Consider the following 21,895-nt stretch of genomic DNA (forward strand, 5'->3'; position numbering starts at 1 on the left):
TTATGACTATCCCACATATATTTGGACAATGATTCTGGGTTATTTTGAGACGGTTCCCTTGACTCCACCACTGCACTCTATCTCGCTTTGCAGCTTTAATGCCGTTAACAATCAATATATGTGTGCAAGTTGTATACACTCGAGGAAGACTGAAGAGTATATCACAGCTTCCCTGATACATTATGGAAAGAGATGCCTCAACAGTACTTTATGATACTCCTTTGATGTGACAATGGAGAAGGTATCCAAAATACAACTATTTCCCACTGGACAATCAAATGAACAGCAACCATAAATAATGTGATAAATAAATTACACAAAGATAAAGGCTAAATGTGGCTAGGGTTTTACTGAAGTAACACAGCCTTATAATCATGACAAACTTATACGATGACGGCCAGCATTATGGTGGGTGGAAACCAGGTAGAGCCCAGGGGGAAACCCATGACCATCCGCAGGTTGCTGGTAATATTGAGGAAATAATTACGCATGTTCACCTAGGACTGTTATTATTAACAGACAAAAGTGCATGTAGGAGAGGCATTTTAAGACTTTCCATTTTACTAAAGCAAAAATTCCAACTCAAATTATGTGAAATTCTGTACAGGTTGATAAAGCTTAAACATGTGAGCTATTTAGCTCGACGGCATTATGAAAACATGAATAGCAAACACATACTGGTCTTCAAGCTTCCATCGAACGCTAAAATTTTCGAATCTTGGCTTGCTGAATATTATAATGTATCAGAAAAATAAATCATATCATTGGCATATCCTTTAACTGTTGCATATTTTCATTTCTCAAGAGAAATCCTGATGAAGTTTTTCATCAAAGAGGACATTTTGGCTCACATCAAACTACAGATAAGACATCTCCTTTAAAGTGCATTTATTTAGTTATTTATTAATTTATCTGAAACAAGTTTGTATCTGGTCATGCAGTAAATCGAGATAAGCATAGATATACATATACCGTGTAAACATCCAGGCTTAAAGATGCAGCTGAACCATGAAAATCTCATCTGAGCTTACAAATGCCTTGAAATAAAAACACAAATCCCATTTGACATAAACCTCATCTCATTATTCTGACACTTGAACATAATTACCTCCATCCTGTTTCAATTTCTGGACGCTGGCACTAAATACATTTTAAAAGGGTACATACATTGTACACACACATTATTTTTGATTCTTTTAATGCAGGTAATATTTCAACTGAAACAGGAGACTAGACCTCAACACACCTCCGTTGAGGCAAAGTGAATGACAGATAAGAGGGGAGTTTCAAACTGGAACTCTTTTATCGCTAAAGGTAAAAAAGTCCAACAATATCACTGACCTGTCAAAAATGTTAGGCACCTATTTCTGATCAAATTTACTATAACATGGGCCTCTGAAAAAAGTTTCACAAAAAAGTAATTCAACAATGGAGAAAACTGAGGAGCTGAGCATTTCTGAACTTCAGAAATTCCTAAAAGAAATAGGCATCATTTGTGCCTCAACAGGGTGAGAGAGGTGATTGGAAAATTAATGTCAACAAAGGTTACCTAACATTTTTCACAAGTCACATGATACCATAGGACTGTTTTTACCTTCAATTAGAAAAGAGTTTCCCCTCGAAACTCCCTAATTCTATTGGCTCTATGTTTATAATTAAAATACTCAGGATAGTCCTATTTCAAACTCTTACATGAGGCTATTCTTCAAATATACTGCTTAACAGCCAGTACACAGGTACATGTAGGCCAATCACAACAAGGGACATGGGTGTAATTTTAGAGGAATGTGACTCAGTTTCGATAGTCTTCTGCTCCAATGGTAAAGACAAGTGGGCCCATTAACCTAGTCGTAACACTAAACCTTTCAGGAGGATAGACAGACAGACAACAGCATACCATGATACAGCAAAATGAAAACCGGTTGAAGTGCAAATGCCTTATAGATTCTTAAAATATCTGGTGCTGTGAGTGTTGAAATTTTAGTGTCTAATTTTAGTATTTTCAGCCCTTGCTGTTTGCATAGAAACTTTTCCCTCACTTTTCCAGACACCACACCAAAATAACAGCGACCTTGGGTGTGTTCTTCTCCAGAAGTCAGAGGGCAAAAAAAGGTGGATGCCAGAGCATCACAACGCTTTGCTTATCTGCTCTGTGTAGACAGGTTGTATAATTGTGCCCTTGGCAGTAAAAAGGGTTCAAAGGGTAGGGGTATCACTTTGTGGGTTCAGGTTATCTCCTAGAAGAGCTATACTGAGCCTGGGTCCCCAGGGTCAAGCTGTTAGCCCACTGGGGCCTGGGAACAGCCAGGGATCTGAACGGAGAACACACACCTATTCTTAGTCGCTTTATACTTTACCAGGTTCACACCAATGACAATTCAAAGGCAAATCTAAAGGGATGTGTATAAAGCATTTCTCCAAATAATAAGTGAGACTTATCTGAGTCAGAACTGAACATAGTGGGTAGCTGGAAAAACATACATGGATGTGACGTTTGTCATTATAACATCAAGATGTAGACTTCAAATACAATAATGAAGTACAGTTCATACATTAAAGCATACGATTCGAATATGCCTTAACATTTTAACACGAAGTATCTCTGTTTTCTCACTTAGTTTAATGACCCAAGAAGGGGGATATCCCAAAACTTTTTCACACAGCTAAAATCCTGACAGGTAGCAATCTGGCTTTAATATCCTCTCTACGCATAATGTGTGAAAGGATTTGTATTGTAAGAAATGTGTACTACTCACCATTCAAAGCATAATACCGGTATATTAACTGAAGGATTTTATTTCTCACTTCCTCAAAACAAGAAGGGAAGAAAGAGAGATAAAAACGAAAATACATGCATATCCACCTCAAAATGAGCATTTAAACCAGACCACATGGGAAATCAAAATGTATTTTTGGCACAGAAATCTAATTACCCTCTGCCAGATTATTTTTTCCTCAGCAGCTAGTACACACATATTGTGTAAAGTAAAGGTCAGGTACCTTGCTTAGGGAGTTGTGGCCTGCAGTTGTAATTTGAAGCTGACCCCCTATACACATGTTCAGCTGGTTCACCATTCAGCATGGCAGGGATAAATCAGGGAGGAAGAGGGTACAGAGGGGTGGGTGATCACTTGCCAAATGACTTCTGCATTAGAAACAGGAAGTGGCCAAAACTATAACCTTGAACCACAAATATACAACTCCTGGAAAAACCCTGGTGAACAAGCAGAAATTGAGTAGATGTACACATAGATCAATGTACTTGGGTCTCACACCATACCGTGAGTGAATGAGTGCTTGGGGTTTAACGTGGTGAATTTTTCAGTCACATGACGACCACACACCAAGCGGCGTTACTCAGACATTACACACTTGTCTTCATGATTAATATCACATTAAGAAGCTGTTGTATGGGTGCATATAATGTTTATTTGTTGTTAGTTCAGTGCTGTGGTAGCCACCAGTAAACTACTGTGCTTTTTATCAAGGCTGATTATCCATTATAATGTTGCATATATATATATATATACATACATATATATATATATATATATATATATATATATATTATATATATATATACATATATATGTGTGTGTGTGTGTGTGTACATGTATTTCCATACACGTCTGTCACAGTAAAGTTTATACATAATACATGTATGTATAGGCAAGCAAAATATCCTTAGAAAAGAATATCATCCGTTCATCGACACTCACCATATAAAAATGCTGACCATTTAAATTAAATCAAAGTCTAATTATTATATATTTCCAATAGGCAAAGAATAATCAATATCAGCTGATAACTGATAACTTCAAATTTACAGTTTATGTGTTCACACACATATCAGAACTTAAATCTTTTGCCCACATAGCCCCATAGCACCCCTTGACCAGCCAGGTCAACAGAGCTATAAACTAAAGAGATGTGTATAGAGACAGACAAGGGTATAGAGAAGCACCAGGAAAGTCAGGGGCCAGTCCTGGTCAGGCTTCAAAAAGCTTAGCTGCCACAGCCACTGGCAAGCTGGTCACCCTGACATGTTTGATAGGCCAGCCATGGCAGGCTGTAATAGACAATCTGTCCACCAAACTCTAACCCCCTGGAGAAAAGAGATACATAGTTCTAACAGGGATCAGGTTTCACTGGCCTCTTAGTGTAAACAAAACTTAATACTTCATAACAATAACATGGCTTTGCCCTAATAATGAGGTGAGCCTGTTCACCATGTACTTTAATGTAAAAATGTAAAAATTTAAAACTTCAATATGGTTCATAGTTTACAGCTTAAAAAGTTCAAATTTTGATACATTTATCCTGACATAATTAACACTTTTTTGCCTGGTGTTCCAAAGTTTAACTCCTGGGTTACAAACATAGGCAACTTGAATAATTTTTACAGTTGGACTGTGAACTGGTACCTTGTTCAGGTGTCAGCCACCGTGACTTGTGTCTTTTCCAAACTGAAGAACAGAAATGGTTTTGTTCCGAAAACAGGCATACTATATCCACGACTAAAACCCAGGTCCAAATCCTGGTTCAATTTCTTAAACCATTGTGGGTTTACATTCTGTGCCAAGAAATACATTTCCAGCTTTCTGATAATCTCTGCATAATCAGAGCGAAGCTTCATGTTCACCTTCACAGACCTATAAATTATGGTTTTCGGATCGTTCAAGAAAAAAAAACCATACACATCATAATAGATTTATACTGTGATATAAGTGTCATTCATTATCAGCCCTGACTGCATGCAAACATACCTGGTTTCTTACTGTCAACACTGTTAAAACACAAAAGGCTACATAATGAGCCCAAGCTGTTTCATTGTTGTGATATCTCCTTAATAATGAAACCAAATTACAGCTGTAAACCAGAACTACTTTTTTCTGCAATTTCTGTTAAACAAAAAAAAAGGGGGAGGGGGGGGGGGGGGGGGTAGGGCGGCGTGAAAATTACACAGCAAACCAGCGGCAATGTTTTCAGGAAGCCGATGTATTAGCGTCAACCGCACTTTACCATGGCAACGTTCTGTCTTCACTACACTGGTTTCTATGGTCCAGGAGCTTTTGTGAAACCAGTTCCGAAATCTTACATGTGCGACTTTATGTGTGTCAGTACAACTGGCACTGACATGCTCTATTCTCTTAACACCCGTGGATTTTGATATTGCTTGTGTGGCGTGTGAATTCTCGTGTTCACGGACTGATGACTTTATTATAATATGAAACAACTAATGAAACTAGTACATGTAAACCCGAAATGACAGCTTCTTCCTTATTTATTTCTTCCTCTCCTTTTCCATCGAAAAAAAAAAAAAAATGACTTTTTACATTAGCGTTTCAAGATAACGGTCCCATTAATGCTCACACAATGTACACGGGATTGGAAATATGCCAATTTTTTATGTTCATACATAAATGTAAATATACTTGTACCGTGTGGGTAAGACAAAGTCATTCTAAGAAGATAAAGAAAGGCCGGCACTTACTTGTGAAGACAAAGAACAATGTTAACAATCTCATGAATATTTAGCAGCAGCCCAATAATGTAAACAATATGAATATTCATCATGTCAATCCATATGTATTTGGACATGTACCATTTCTGGCGCGTACTGTATGGGCAGTTCTCATGGTTTATTCACTCTTACTTCACGAACACCGGACATGTCTCAAGGAAACACACTTATTTACGACAAGGACAGTGTCTCATGGTTATTGATGGATGCTTGAATCAGTTTAGCCTTTAGACTGTGTGAGATACAGTGTGGGCATATGTGTGGGTTGTGGCAAGCCATGGTCGATCACAAAGACTGATCCCATGTTCAAAAGTCTGCCCCTTTAAAAGTATAGTTATATGCATATTTATTTAAAAATATGAAACAAAAATTTCACTCATGCAGTATTTATGTCCTCAAAACACTGTAATATGTTCTTGTGAAAACAATTTAAAAACAATTTAGGTGTCCTTGAAAAAAGCTGGACCTTACTCAAAACTACACTGTGTTTATAATGCCACCTCACTGAAGTCTACAGACATGACACCCCACCCTGAGTAACTGTACAGGGACACTAGATGTGACACTAGACATAACACTTCACCAAGTCATGGTAGTTAAACATCAGCCTGACCACTAGTTCGCCTACCCTATTTTGCCCAAATAAACATTTTGCTTTGCTACACGGAAACAGTTTAAACAAGTGTACAGTCATGAGATTTCAACTGGAGAGGTAAAAATTGATCATTTTCCAACTCAGCACAGCAAAACCACAATTATCTGGGTCTTATTTGTTTCAGCAGAGCTGTTCATTGCACCTAATGTGAGCTGTCCGCCATAAGACTGCTATTATGGATTGGTTACATCACTCCACCTGCCTTGGAATGACAGCCCAATCCACAGGGTCTTTATTTGCAACATCTGCTAATCAGGAACCAGATGCCACAGATGCTTATGGGTGGGGGGTGTGGGAGATGAGAAATGGCATCGTTAGGAGGTGTTCTGCTTCACTGCTGGGGGATCAAGGGAATGATGTGAAGTATGATAAATTATAATAATGCTAACATTGCAATATATATTGATTGAACAAGAGTGATAAGATTAAAAGTTGGAAAAGGACTATGCAAGTACAAGTGTTCCAAATGTACTCAGCTTTGACAATTTCACAGAGCAAAATCCGGGGTTGGGGGGGAGGGTGGTGGGGGGTCCAATAATGAGGGATATCTCGATCAGTGTATTCACTATGTAACATGTACTCAATGATAATGTAAGCCAATCCATTTATAAACCATTACTTTGCCCTTCATTTGTGTTTCCCATACAATTCCTTTCAGTACGCATACTGATTTTCGATTCTCATTTATAAAAGACCTTGAATTGCGCATGTTTTATTTACTGAGAATGCTTCTTTATCATCTCCAGTAACAGAGCCCTGTCGGCCAGCCAGCCAGGCCAATGGTTCCGCTACATGTAAACCAAATGCCTGATTTTCCACACAAACCACTGCCAACTCTGAATTGCCCAAGGTTTGGCTTTGTGCTTCATTATCTATGTGCCAGATATCGTTTCCATGGCAACCAATTTATCTGAGGGAGAAAGTAAAGAGCTGAGTAAATCAGATATCTGAGGCTGGCAGACAGCTTGCTCTGGGCTGCACCTGTATCAAGTGGGTAATCTGTTGGGGGGATGGAAGGGTGTCTGTGAAGCTAAGAGTGGGGTGAAAAGGTAAGGGCCAGATAGAGTGAGGAGTTAAAACAGACTACCCAGATTCCAAACAAAGTCCCTAGAGAAAGATGTATAATGGCTTTGGCAATAAAAAATGCATGAGAAGTTGGGTTTGATCGGTCTGTACACGACACCGAAAACCATTGTAATTTGGCAGCTTCAGAGCCATGATATTCCTGAATTCACGGGAAAATCTTCAGAGGATAAATCAGAAAAGACTAATAAAACTTCTCGAAAAATGATAACTGGTGAATTTCAGCATCCACAATTACTGTCCTTAATACAAGCTTAGAGAGTGGTCAAAATTTCATGTCTCGTAACTTCTGCCCCACCAACATACATGGATCTTTCAACACAAGCTAAGAGAATCGCTCATTAAGCCAAGTTTGGTAATCAAAGAAAACAAAATGCTAAAAGAAAAAAATAACAAATACAAGTATCATTTATTTGATTAGTTTTGAATGCTGTACTCCGGACTATTTCAACCACATATAAATGATGGTGGTCATATCTATAAGAAAAACAAACTGGAATTCAAGTCCTCAGTAAACAGTCCCATTTCACAATAAAATCATCTCACCTTATTACCCAGGACAAGTATACATTATATATATATATATCTATATTTAATATCAACAGCAAATGATAAAAAGGAAAACACCAAACTAGTGTCAGTCTAACCCTTCAAAAACAGTAGCTTAGAGGCAAGAAATCTAGCCACGATCACTTACAAGCCAACACCTACACAGACTCAGATTAGACACTGGTGCGGCTTCCTCAAGGCTAATCCTGATGAAGGTTACTATGGAAACCAATGTATGTAAAACTGTTGAGAAGGCAGACCAGAGAACTTGATATAGCCAGTCCCATAAATCTGAGGAAATGCACCTAAATAAGAATGAAACCAACATTCATCAACTGAGCCTGTCCACCCAAACCCTGCCTTGGGCAGTGTGTGATTTAAGTTTGTTTATTAGTCTACTGGGTAGCCATCATGAACTTTAAACTGAGTAAAAGCCAGAAAAAAAAAAAGGAAAACAAAAGAAAATTCATGTGAGAAGACATCATCTACCAAAACTTTCATGGTGTTTTCGAACGAAATTCTGCAGCAACACTACATCACTTTGACATTACAACAAAATAGCCTAGAAAATAATCGTGCCTTATTCTGGAATTTCCCACTGGAACCCCAGACAGTACATACAGTTTTACTTTCAGATCCATTATTACATTATTACAAAAAAAAAATATTTTAACAATGCCTGAATAAAATTTATGCTTATAAGCTTAAATACTGGTAAGTGTACTGTTCACCAATCTAAACCACAAGTATACTGTGACTGTCATGTAAATACATGCTTGAAAGCTTAGGGAAAAATAATCACACACGGAGAACTCATCTGTAATGTTCATGAAAGTCAGAGCCCATCCTGAATGAGAATCTAAAGTTCTGAGAAGTGCGTCCATGTAGAAAACCCAACACCAGCACAACGTATTATGTGGGACAAGTCTCCCCAACCCCCTTTCAACCCATGCCTCACTATCCCAAATCACCCTTCACAAACGCCCATAAGAACAAGTCCAGTTCAGGGTTAAGTTTTCTTTCAAAGGTGTGCTGAAAATGGGCAATTCCTGGCTAACAAAGGCCGTCAGCCAACATGAAGGTAAGAAAAGAGAGCAACCCTTTGTGCAAGAGGTAAACCCCAGCCATTGGGCAAGTCAAACAGCCTAACATAAATAATAGATGACCTCTTTAGATCAATGCCCTCAGCCTGGTGTACTGATCCCTTCACACCACCCCCACCCCAAATCCTGCTCCCTTTCTCATCTGACAGATCCATTAGACAAATTGGCTTTAATTAGCTAGAAGTATCAGCCCTATGAAAGCTGGCAGTACAGAAGTTAAACTGAGATGCATGGCGGTGGCACCAGGCTAGTCCAAACTTCACACAACTATCCAGCAAGGATGGAGTTCTGCAAGGGGTCACCATAGGCTGTTCTCATTTATTGTTTAATTTCTTTATTTATTTATTTGACTGTCTTTTTTTACTTGACCGTACCCGGTGTAACATAAAGATAACTGCCACTTGTAATCAATACCAAAAAAGACTTTCAATATATTATTATTTATTTCACTGATCTTGAAATAAGCGATACATGTAACTGAAGATTTTGATCTCCTTTCTTTGCCATTCATTCGAATGCAAGCAAAGTCATTTACATGCAAACAGCATTTGTCTCACATCACAAAACTGCGTCAACTTTTTCTTCGCCTTACTAACACCAAGTATAAAATCTTTCAAAAGCTTTGCCATAAACGTCAACAATGTTCTACTGCTGAGCTCTCATATCAAGTCACCAACACATCACCGACTACAGTACATGCAACAGATATCACCCATGCATGTCGACAGCCGAACTGTACAACATAATGTAATGAACCTAGTTTCTTCCAGCAATAACACAGTACAATATGAATGCGTTTTTTTAGCTATAGACAACCATTAACCTGAGGGCAATCAACATCCTGCTGAAAGATAATTTGTGGCACACAAACCTCAACCGTGAAAAAAAACTCCTTCAACCAGTTTTACACCATTTTTTCCCCTTTCTTTATATTTTTTTTTCTTCCTTGCTTTTCATAAATGGCTGAGACATTGAGGTAACCACATGTAAGTCAAGCACTGTGTGAACTCTTGGAGAGTGAATTGTAAAGTTCATTGGGCAGACTGGAAGGAGGGGAGGGTGAATAAAGAGTCCATTTGCAACCAGCTGTGTGTATTAAAATAAATCCCAAGCGCGAGATTACATGTGAACATACCAAGCCAGGTCATGGTTTTAGAAAGGCTTGGCTGTTCCATCAAGCACACTCTCTAGTACAGATCAAGCAATTAATAACGAACACGTACATGAAATACACAAAGTAAAAAAGTGAGCAAAAAATTTTGTTTTCAATAAAAACAGAATATGCCAGTGGTGTTATATTAAAAAAAAAAAACAACAACAACAAACTTATTTTAACTCTAGATTTGGGCACTTTACTTGGCCATCTTCACGAGAACTAAATTTTATGCGAACATAATATATAGACTTGTTTGGAGACAAAGCCACAAAAGGCAGACTAAATACTAAATCAACTTACGGCTTTTCCAGATGATGACAAAATTAAGTACTGAAATATCTAGGAAAATTGAGTATTTCAATTTTGGGAGTTTGTTTCTATGTTTCTGAAAAAAAAAAACTGAAGATATTGAGTTCTGGTTGTATGACCAGCAAAACAAACTCGGCAAAGCTGGAAACAGACATAGTGAAATCTAAATTTTCTTAACACGGTCTTAACAAAGGAAAGTCAACTGATTTTGTTTTTCTCCCATGTTACATAATAGTGTTAACCCCCCACCCTGCTGCAGACTGTGAACAGGGAATGACATGGATAGAACAGCTGGCCTTATGTCTATAACACTGGTGGATGAGGCTACAAATGACCCAGCTTACTCTACATTTTCTTCTTGGCCTGACCCTTAACTCCTTGTTCACAGTGATACATGTAGCTGGGGATGAGTCAATGTCTGGACCCACCCAGACAACAAACAAAGCCACACAGGCCCACCCCTACAGCTGCAGAACTAAAGTCTCATTATGTAACCCACAGGCAAGGCTGGGGCACAGGTTCTGAGGGGCACACATCTTTTGGGTCCCACTCAAATCTCTCCTAGGCTCAGCTCTGCATACTGGTTTTCAACTTCATTCGAAGGAGATTGTGACTGGCTGAGAGATGAATTTCTACTACTGAGTAGACTGGTTGAGTGATGACTTTCTACTACTGAGTAGACTGGTTGAGTGATGACTTTCTACTACTGAGTAGACTGGTTGAGTGATGACTTTCTACTACTGAGTAGACTGGTTGAGTGATGCCTTTCTACTACTGAGTAGACTGGTTGAGTGATGACTTTCTACTACTAAGTAGACTGGTTGAGTGATGACTTTCTACTACTGAGTATGCACTGAGGCCACAGATCAAACTCTGACTCATAATCTTGACTACACATATACTTAAAACAAGGGTGCTGTATATGAATAACTTTATACACACATACACTGCGTGACACTGTAATACTACTCCAATACAAATGCACGCATATACATATATAAATATATATATACACATATGAAGATAATTACCGATTTCTGTTTTCAAACATTCGGAGCAGCCACTATGCGGACTCACGTCCCTCTATAATCATCACTGTTCCGCAAATGTTTAATTGTATTCTTAAAAACTGGAATAAAACTCAAAAGGTTTATTGAGCCCATAAGGGGACCCTCGTGAAATATGTAGTGATCCTTTCATTGACTAGAAAAATGCTTGTTTCCAAGTCACAGTACAGCTGACCTACATTCACTGCCTTGTACTGAGAAGGCCGGGTACCATTTTGTATATTTCATGCCGGAACGGAGCAGGGTATGACTGAAATTATTGTCAAGGGAGAATAGTTACAAACTATGATTAATTAAACATCTAATTAGGTTTCATCTGCATACAGATACAAGACCATAGCAACCCTTGTTCATGACAAGACCCTGAAGTGTGCACACAATGGGAAAGTAGAGGTGCTTCAGTTCTCCGTGTTAACACCACTTAATTAACACCACAATATCAACCCTTGTGGGGGCTCTGACTGGAGCTAAACAACTGAACTTACAGATCTATAAACAAGGTTAACAGAGTCTTATAAAGCATAGTTGAGATTCATCAACCACACTGACTTGAACAAGTAATCAACAGGAAATTTGACAATAAGTTGAAAGCTGTTGTTATTTTAATACTTTAATATAAATCTAGCCATTCGTTTTTGCTTTGTTTTTTTTTTCTCAAGCTACATGTATTATCAGAGAAAACCAGTCAACTTATTTTTTCCTGTTTTATGTTCAGGAGAATTCAAGAAGATCGGGTGACACAGAACACCTTCCTAGCCACAGAAACTATACATTTTATTGCCTGTCATCACGTATGTGTATATACCGCTAAACCTGTTACCTGTTTTATTATTGTACTCAATCTTACATTTCACCCATGGTTTAACTGAGTTGCTCATTTTGTATGCCTTTGAGATATCTATTGATCTTTATTTATTTATGTACTTGATTGGTGTTTTACGATGAACTCAAGAATATTCCACTTATAGGACAGCCGCCAGTATTATGGCGAGAGGAACCCACAATCATTTGCTGGTTGCTGAAGTTCCCCACCTTATGGCCAGAGAGAAAGCCAGCATGAACTGGACTTGGAACTTACACTGACCCCATTGGTGAGAGGCTCCTGGGTCATTGCCCTGTGATGGTGTGCTAACCCCCTAGGCCTCGTTCTATTAACCTTTAAAAGATATTTTGCAATTTCTCTGGAAATTGCTATGCTATCCTACAAAAAATGCAAGTCTGTTAACGTGATTTTAAACTGTGTCTAAAAAACCATGGGCAGGATGGGAGTGAGATGAGCAAATTTTTAGGTTAAAAACTATATACTACATTTACAATGTACAGCTATTTATGTCCTCATGGTATACATGCAACTGAGCATGAACTGATAGCTCTCTTTATTCACATTTTAGACAAGCCTGGTTGGTTCAGCAAGCCTGTACAACAAGTGTGTTCATTGTATAGGGACTTCTTCTAAAGCCTGCCAACGTGGCTAGTCCTGCCTGGTCATATCCCGGGTAATGACTTCTCCCTGACTCATTCCCTGGTTCATATACCTGGTGAGCCCAGCGAAGGTCACTGTAAGGAACACAGCCATTGTATTAGGCTATACAGAAGCACAACCTGTCTCAGCCTGTTCATCAGCTCCCCAACCCGGGCCCCAGCATGAACAAATAACCGCCCATGTCAACTGCCCCTGCTAGGTAGTATGTGGGGAGAGCCCCCATAGCTATGGCAGCCAGCATGGGGTTGACTAGCATATGCAAGAGCAGAGAATACATGTACTTGTAGCAGAGCTCCTAGAGAACTTATTTACCTATCTTCAGTCCCATACTAGGTTTATGAAGTTTAAATTGCCAACTGAAGGCCGCAATCATCTCTTGAACATGTCAATTCTAGTCAACAATGCATTTGTTTATTTCATTTGTGCTACAGGCCATGATCAAGAAATTTTCACTTCATGATAACAAAATGGTTTCTGTGTGCAAAAAGTCGACTTCTGTCATAAATTACAGCAATTCGCCCGTAAATTTACCCGATAATCAACATGTGAAATTATCACAGCACATGATTTTTCAGCAGGGCAATTGGTTTGGTGAAAACTAAAGAAACTATAGGTGATTTTTCCGAGAGCAATTAAAGTCTTCTGAGCTGAGACCAGAAAACTGTAGGCCTCAAACAATGCCTGTAATAAAATTCACATGCGCAAGGATGGAAAAAAATCCTCTTATTTTCGCACTCAGAAATAATTTTCTCACATATAGAGTTTTAGCCTGGGCCTTTGAGGTTCCTCAACATATAGCCCAAGCTGCCCAGGAAATATTCGCTGAGCAAAGTACTGAAGGTAGCGGCAATCAACGAGCACAGCCTAAGATGACGATACTGATAGCCCAGGCAATATGGCGGAGGTATAACATGAGCGAGGCTTTTAGGAAGCAGAGGAAGGAAGCAGCCAGTCATAAGCACAGCTCAAAGCTCCATGCCTTCATGGCCCAGTCATGCAATAATATCAGGGAGCACCTGTCACCCATCAGCATAAGTACGATGTCCCTTCAAACCTCATCAATATTACTGCCAGCCATTTCAATATCGCCTGGTTGGTCAGTTGGTTAGCTCTGCGTAAAACACAGATCAAATAAAATAAATAATAAAATCGCCTGGTTTGGGTTCATAATCTAGCACCGTGAGGTAAGGTCTGATGAGAAACAAATAACGTGCACACTGTTTATGCCAATGCTACTATATGACAATGCATTCCATGCAGGGATTTTGAATACCGTGGGCAATAAATAAATAACATAAAATATGGTGAGACGGTCACTCTAACAAAAACTTCATGTGAATTAAGTCTAGCTGTGGAGTGCTAGTTAATATTCTCAATCCACTGATAAAAAACATTCAGCAAAACATTTCTAAACAATTAAACTCCTACATGCAGCTACACATGGAATACACAAGAATTTCTCCACTTTTTCACATGATAGCAAACAATTTTACATGCCAAGAAGCACAACATTTTAGCCAAAACACATTTATTAAATCTATATAAACTTTAAAAAACTGAAATGGACGAAGTCATTTTATACTGAACTTTGTGCAGGTAAGCAGGGTTATAAATTTGGGTCTAAATTTGACTTCAATTTTCTTCATATAAGTATAAACCTGAAACCTGAAAGAAAAAAGCTGTTTGCTTTGCCAGGTTTATTTCACATCTTTTTTTTCTGAAACAGCAGCTACTTTGATTGTTCGACCAGTTTAATGCCATCTGAAACACACACTAACTCACATCTTGTGCCATACATTTGATTTTTTGGTGGCCTTAACATTCAGCTTTCACAAAAAAAAAATACTATCAATTACATTCATCATGTCCTGACACATGATTACTATATCCACTATACCAACAACTGATACAAGTATTTGGGTATTTGTAATATTGTCCACCAACCACTTATTACTTTTACTTCTTAACATTCCATCAAAACATACATTTTAAAATTTGCATCAGATCATTTTTATTTATACTACACTATTTTTAGGCCAGGTTTATATTTGTTAATTGCAACATACATGTATATTTATGACATCTGAAGTCTGCTGATAGTTGGAACCATAAATATACTGACGCAGGTCAGTACTTCGTAGTACAAGTAGATCCTATTTCTGACAACCTGCGGGCATTTGGTACATGTAAGATCTCACATCTGATACCAGCCGGCATACCACACAAGCAGGATCCCACTTCTGACACCAGCTGATCCTTTGGTACTTGCAAGATCCGGCTTCTGACACCAGCTGATCCTTTGGTACTTGCAAGATCCCACTTTAGACACCAGCTGATCCTTTGGTACTTGCAAGATCCCACTTTAGACACCAGCTGATATTTGGTATTCACAAGATTCCATTTGGAACTTAGTATTTTCCACATGTGATACAGAATATATTGCACTTGGTAGATCCCACTTCTGACACCAGCTAATATATGTACTTGTAAGATCCCACATCTGACACGACTGTGTTTGGTACTTGGTAGATCAACTGAAATTAGCTACATTCTATGTCTCATATCTGCCAGTAGTTGATATGAAAAGATCTCATTACTGACATCATGTAATACTTCTTGATGGTAAAGTCTCCATTCTCACATTTGGTAATATCTGGTACATGTAAAATTCCTCTTCTTACACAATGCGATATATTTGCAGTAGGCAAATTGCGGCTGTAAACATGTCAATTCTAATACCTGCTGATATTTGGTAGTTGTGTTATCTCAAAAATCTGGTTTTCATGGTAATAAATATCCCACTTTCAACATCAGATGACAACTGGCAGTGGCACTATCCCATTTATTTGGTAAAAGCTGACATCTGGCGGTAGTATCATCCAGTTTCTGGTATCAACATTTACTACTTCATGGTAACATCCCACATCTGACACCAAATGAAATTCAGGAGTTAAAATATTCCACAAGCTGATATTTATATTTGGTATTGGTAGCATCCCACTTCTGATGCCAAATCATATTTGGTAGTTGTAATATCCCACTTTTGGCACAAGTTGATGTTTGGTATCGGCAGCACTTCCCTTTGACCACAAAATGGAACTATATGGTACAAATATCTCACTCCTGATGCCATTAGGTAGTTGTAACATTCGACGGCTGGCACAAGCTGCTAGTTAGTAGCAGTAGCGTTCCTCTTTGAGGTAGTAACATCTCACCTCTGTCGCCTGACGACATAGGTAGTTATAATATTCCACTTTTGGCACAAGTTGATATTTGGCAGTCGTAGCATCCCTCCTTCGATGCCAGATGTTACTTTATGGTGGTAACATCCAACCTCTGTTGTCACATGATATTCGGCCATTATAATATTCTGCTTTCGGCACAAGTTGATGTTTGGTGTTGGTAGCATCCTTCTTTCGACACCAAATCTCCATGGTAGCCACACCCACTTCTGACACCACAACGTATTTGGTAATTCAAATATTCCAATTTTGGCACAAGCTGGTAATTGGCACCAGTCACACCCTTTTTTTGACACCAAACATTTATTTATGATCATGATTTCCCACTTCTGACACCACGTGACAAATGTACTATCCCACTTCTGGTACACCTTACATGAAGGTTTACCACATAATTGACACCAAAATGTATTTGATGCTGTAATATAACATCAAACACCAGTTGACAACAGATACTTAATAGTGTATCTCATATCAATCACCAAATGATGTGTTGGTTCTTGAATAACCCACTTCAAATCTTGATAACTTACTGCTATATTTTCATATGTACACATGTAAGAATGAATATATAATATTACAACTTCTTCTACAAGCAACTTCTATATCTCAAGAGGACTGTTTCATAAATATTTGCAAATATTATTTACATCAATATCTAATAAAATCTGTAACACTGACAGTGTTTAACAAATTAGGTGTGCAATGTACAGGACAACTTCTCAGACACCATCAGTTTCTGATGCTGCACCGGGAAGCTGATTATTTATGATGAAAATGCTACCACAGCTGGACCTGCAGGAGAAAACCGGTCACCAGGATTGTTTCCTACACTTGTGTTTTACAAAACGAATGATCTCATTGCACATGTATTAGACAGATACCAACAATCTGTTACTCGCACTTTAAGTATTTGCACACAAACATAACTGAAATAGTATACAGATGATGCACCAACATGACAAGCAATCATGTATACATGATGATGCATCTGATGGTAACCCTTCCCGAAACTACAATTAAACGCCTGAGGAAAACAATATCTCTTTTCATAGCAGAGGAAATTTGCTGTGGTGTCTAGGAAAATATATTTTCTCTGTTAAAATTTGTAATTTTATGTCTGTTTGGCTAATGAGGAGCTCAAACAATTCAACATAACTTATGCAATGTCGCTAACCAAAACTTTTTAACACACAACACTTAGAAGTGAACCGTAATGAAAATGAAATCGAGCTTGGAAACAGTGGGCGGGAGAGACTTACCCTTTAGCACGACCCTGAAACCCTGGTGTGCCACGCGGTAATGGAAACGGTTGGCGTAACGACCCTGTGCTATGGGGTAGAGGTTCTGGTTCATGCGTTCTGGTGACGACACTTCCTGTGGCAGTGGGTTCACTATAGTCTGTGCGTAATAAACTGTTTTCTATGCGATTTTCCGAGTTATGGGCCTTGGAAGCAGATTTGATGTCCATAAATGCCACAGTGCAACAGGCCCCGCCATCGCTTGCTTCTTTTCGTGGGTGGATTCTGACACTTTGTATCTTTCCATATCTACGAACAAAACAAAGCAACCTCATTATTTGATATGATTCCAAACAATATGCAGTCAATATGTGTAACACTACAGGCAATTGAGAATTATAACAGTTCTCTTGTATACTATTTAACCATAACCATTAAATCCAACTTAGTTAGGTGACATCCTGACACGTTTAGTGAGTTACATGTACCTTTTGATAAAAGTGTAGTCACACCACATGGATGTGATGTGGATAAACTTCAAGCATAACGAATGTCATAAGTCATATTTACATATATCAACTTAGAAGTCCAAAAATTTTAACACATATCAGTCAAAACACCAAGTCCATTCACGACTGTTTTTCAAGTCTGTTTAGACACTTATTTACACAATGAATAAATATCCTTCACCATAAAAACACAATGATGCATGAGATTGCACAATCAGAGACAAAAATAAATCACAGGTCCATCATGATGATAATGGTTGTCTCTGACACACACCTTAACAACTCTGCAATAATGTAGGGTAAAAAATTCCAATTTCCACTCCTATCACACATTCCAACTTTTCAATTCACCCTTCCCTAGCAAGCCCTGGTCAGTACAAGGTTCCAATATTTGACAGGCTGTTGTCAGCCTAGACTGAGATGTGGACAAGTCACACCATTACCTTCCCAAAACATTTTAATGTTGATCATACATGTATATAATGATGCACACAGTCTGTTTAGCACCAGCTTTCCTATATTTCATTTTCTGCTCTGTATATACATGTATGCATATACCTGATATGATAAAAACTAAATATCTCAATCTTTCAATACAAAAGTGTCTGGTATAGTTGTGAGCTTGCCTTTTGACATTTTCTCATGCTGATTAGAAAACACTCAGTTTGACGACATTGTTGTGCAACTAACAGACTGAAAAATCTAATTAAGTAGCTAAATTAAAAATTTTTCAGATAAAACAAAATTAAACAGAAGTTTTGTCAATGAATTTTATTACCAGTGCTGTAACTTGTCTGATGTTCTTGGATCCTAAACAATGCCTTTGTGTGAAAGCTTTCATCAGATCATGTCTACACAATCTCTAAATCTAAGCCTTTATTCTGAACAACCAGATCTCTAAAATGTATTTATCATTTAATTTATTTCACTGGCGATTTATGGTATACTCAAGACTATTTCTTTGGTCTGGTTTTACACATGGAAGAAGACACCTAGCACATTCCAGCACCGGCCAACCTTCCTACATTGGATCGAAAATTAAGAAAGACATGTATGCCTAAAACTTGAACTTTAAAATTTACTTTGGTTTCAACAGCTTGTATCATTAGTGGAAAAACAGCACAGCTGCTTTGAAAGCATTCTTCACACAAAAGCTCATTTTGAGGGTATGTTTACCTTGTAAACAAAAAATTACAAATTGCATATCACACCACAAAGCATACCAAACTATATTTAGACTGGTTAAAAAAAACATAACTAAACTACATGTACAAATGCACTTAAAGAACTAGGACTTTGCTTCAAAAGGGTTTGAGATATGATAGTTTGAAAAAGAATAAAATAAACACTGTAACAAGTGAGAGCTCATTACATGGTAAACTGTTGAACAGTTGCAGACAAAGTTTGCAATGACACACTAGTCTTTGTTAGAAAGGTGCTGTTTAAAACAAGCCGCTGTCTGGTCAAAAACCACAAAGAAGAGCAGAGTACAGTTTGGAGTTGGGTGGTGAAGAGGGGAATAGGCTAGTGGGGGTGCACACACAAACACAAGCTGGCTTACTGCTATTGTGTGTCTCTGACAGCACAGTCAAGAGATTTACACAAAAGAATTTTGGCTGAGTGCCAAGTGCTGTCAGCCTCTATCCCTGTGAAGTGTTTGTGTCATGTGTGACATTTTTCTCCATAATCACCCAGCAGGGGCTGATTTAGCAAGCCTAGGCCAGAGAACTGGTTTTCACCTCACCTCAGCCCAGGCGTTCTACAGGGTGTATTTTTAGCACCCCTCCTAAATAACAGATAAGCTCCTATGTTCTCACAAGACCGCTAGCCTGAACCTGTCTAGGGGAACACACATGGCAGACTTTTAATAGTCAACAGCCAGTGCAGTGCACCCAGCAATCACAGCCATGACTTTGCTTAAAATTTGCGCAGGGTAAAAACAAATTTGGCACAATGACTCTATCTTGTGAAGGGAAATAAACATGTCAGGGTCACAGCTTCTGGACTTTCCCTTTTATCAGGTGACTTTGACCCATTCCTTTAGAGAACAATAAAAACTTTTGCCAGTCAATTATTTAAGGTCAACTACATTCAGTCCTTCTATTGTCCCAAGGTACTCTTCTTCATCATCATCATAGCAATCGCCCAGATCGACATTGTGAACACAGTCCTTGCAGTACAAGACAGCACTCAGATATTCGCGTTCAGATGGTAATCAATTTTAATCAAATGCACGCACATATAGTATCACCGAGCATAAAACAAAAACAGACTCCAGAGCGAGCTTAAGATAAAACTGGGCAAAATAAGCTCTCACAGCGATGGCTAAAGTGACAGGACTCCACTACATGAAAAAATCATCAGCTAGGTGGAGATGCGAGTGATAAAGGACCACAGTTATGAATAGAGAGTTCTACGGGACATGATGGCATTTCAACTGACAAACTCCCCCCAAAGGAAGTCATTAAGAGGCCTGTACTTTCCAATAACATGAGCATAGCAGGTTGAGTAGCTAGTTGGAGGAATGGTTTTATGGCTGACAGCTTTGTAATCACTGGCCCAGCCTTTCAAACTCTGCTTTCAATAGCTTTCTATTTTTCACAAGGGCTTTACATTAGGGAGGGGGGATGGAGGGCTCAACATACTGCTGTCAGAATAGACTCTGGACCGAGGAATGAAAAAGGCTTATTGATCTAGGGAAGGGACACTGCAGCGCTTGTGTTCTGGGCGCTCCAGCACAGTTTGTATGGGGAGTCAAAGAGAAGTTGGCTTAAGGCCGCCTCTACCAGCTTGCTCAGCCAGGCCAGGCCTAACATATATAACACTGACAGAGGTGACCTCTATCCCAGTAAACAACAAGTCTGGGAGGCCCTTATCTTTGGCAGTTAGCCAAACCACAGAGCAGTCCATCTGTCATAGAGGGGATGGGTAGAGTTCAGGAGGAATGCATTGGGGAGGGGAGGGGTGATTAATATATAATATGGGGGCAAGAATGGCTTACATAGCAATGAGAGTTGTACCACAGGAAGCTAAGAACACATCCTAATTAATGTTGCTGAAATTAGCAATAAAGCGAGTACAGACATCTTGTGTGAATAATAATACAATAACAGTGCTACAGAGAACTTTTTGTCAGAGAGAGTATGGTACTCCTGACTTTGAAAGAGAGGGAATCCCTAGATGTTACTTCTGACTTTCCAAGTATGCGGTACTGCATAACATTTTTTTTTAATACTCAACACTTCACTATTTTGGGTCACCAGTAATACACCTGGAAATTTTGAAGTTGATCTAATGGGGGAGGGGACATGGGGAGGGGGGGGTTATGGGGTGAAGGTGGGGGTGGCGTTGGCTTTTCTCTCTTCACAAAATCATAGGTACATGTATATGTCAATAACTGGACCCTCGATGATGCTTTACCAATGCAGACTGACGATTCGTGGGGAATTGAAATCAGAAATCTGGGAGCGATAACAGGGTGATTTTGTGCAATGCAGAAGTAGAACTTGCAGTATAGTAACCAAAAAGGCCATCTGTAATCCTTTGCTACATCTTCTTCATGGTAAACACTCAAGAATGTCACAAAGACAAATATCACGGTAGGCTTTCTCCACGGCTGTGGGTGGTGGCATAGGAGCTTTTGCTGAAAACTAACGCCTGGTGGAGAAAGTCAAGCACATGGTTCGCTATGGAGATTTGCTTCTGATTTTGACTGAACTGTCTGATTTAAGCGTATTTACGCCTGTGGCACTGCACTAAGCCTATTTGCAGTTTAAGTTATGGTATAGAACGTTTAATACAATTAATGAACAACCATCAGAAATTTGGTAATGCTTAAAACACAAATTCATGTAAAAGCAGATCTTTTGCACATACATTATGTAAGTACATACATGTAAAACAACTGCCAGTGGTTTGTACCTTTTTTTTTTCACCATAAGAAACCATATAATTAAACAAATGTACCCACCCAT

General features: G+C 38.7%; 1 protein-coding gene across 1 annotated transcript in view; it reads right to left on the bottom strand.

The window, feature by feature from the left end:
* The window catches only part of LOC135465978 (msx2-interacting protein-like), a 53,485-nt gene that overhangs the window by 23,218 nt on the left and 8,372 nt on the right, over positions 1 to 21,895 (bottom strand). Inside the window, 2 exon segments of the mRNA XM_064743360.1 lie at positions 4,767 to 4,786; positions 17,434 to 17,721. Of these exon segments, the coding sequence (XP_064599430.1) occupies positions 4,767 to 4,786; positions 17,434 to 17,721 (308 nt within the window).

Source organism: Liolophura sinensis, chromosome 5 (genome assembly GCF_032854445.1).
Source record: "Liolophura sinensis isolate JHLJ2023 chromosome 5, CUHK_Ljap_v2, whole genome shotgun sequence".
NCBI classification, from domain to species: Eukaryota; Metazoa; Mollusca; class Polyplacophora; order Chitonida; family Chitonidae; genus Liolophura; species Liolophura sinensis.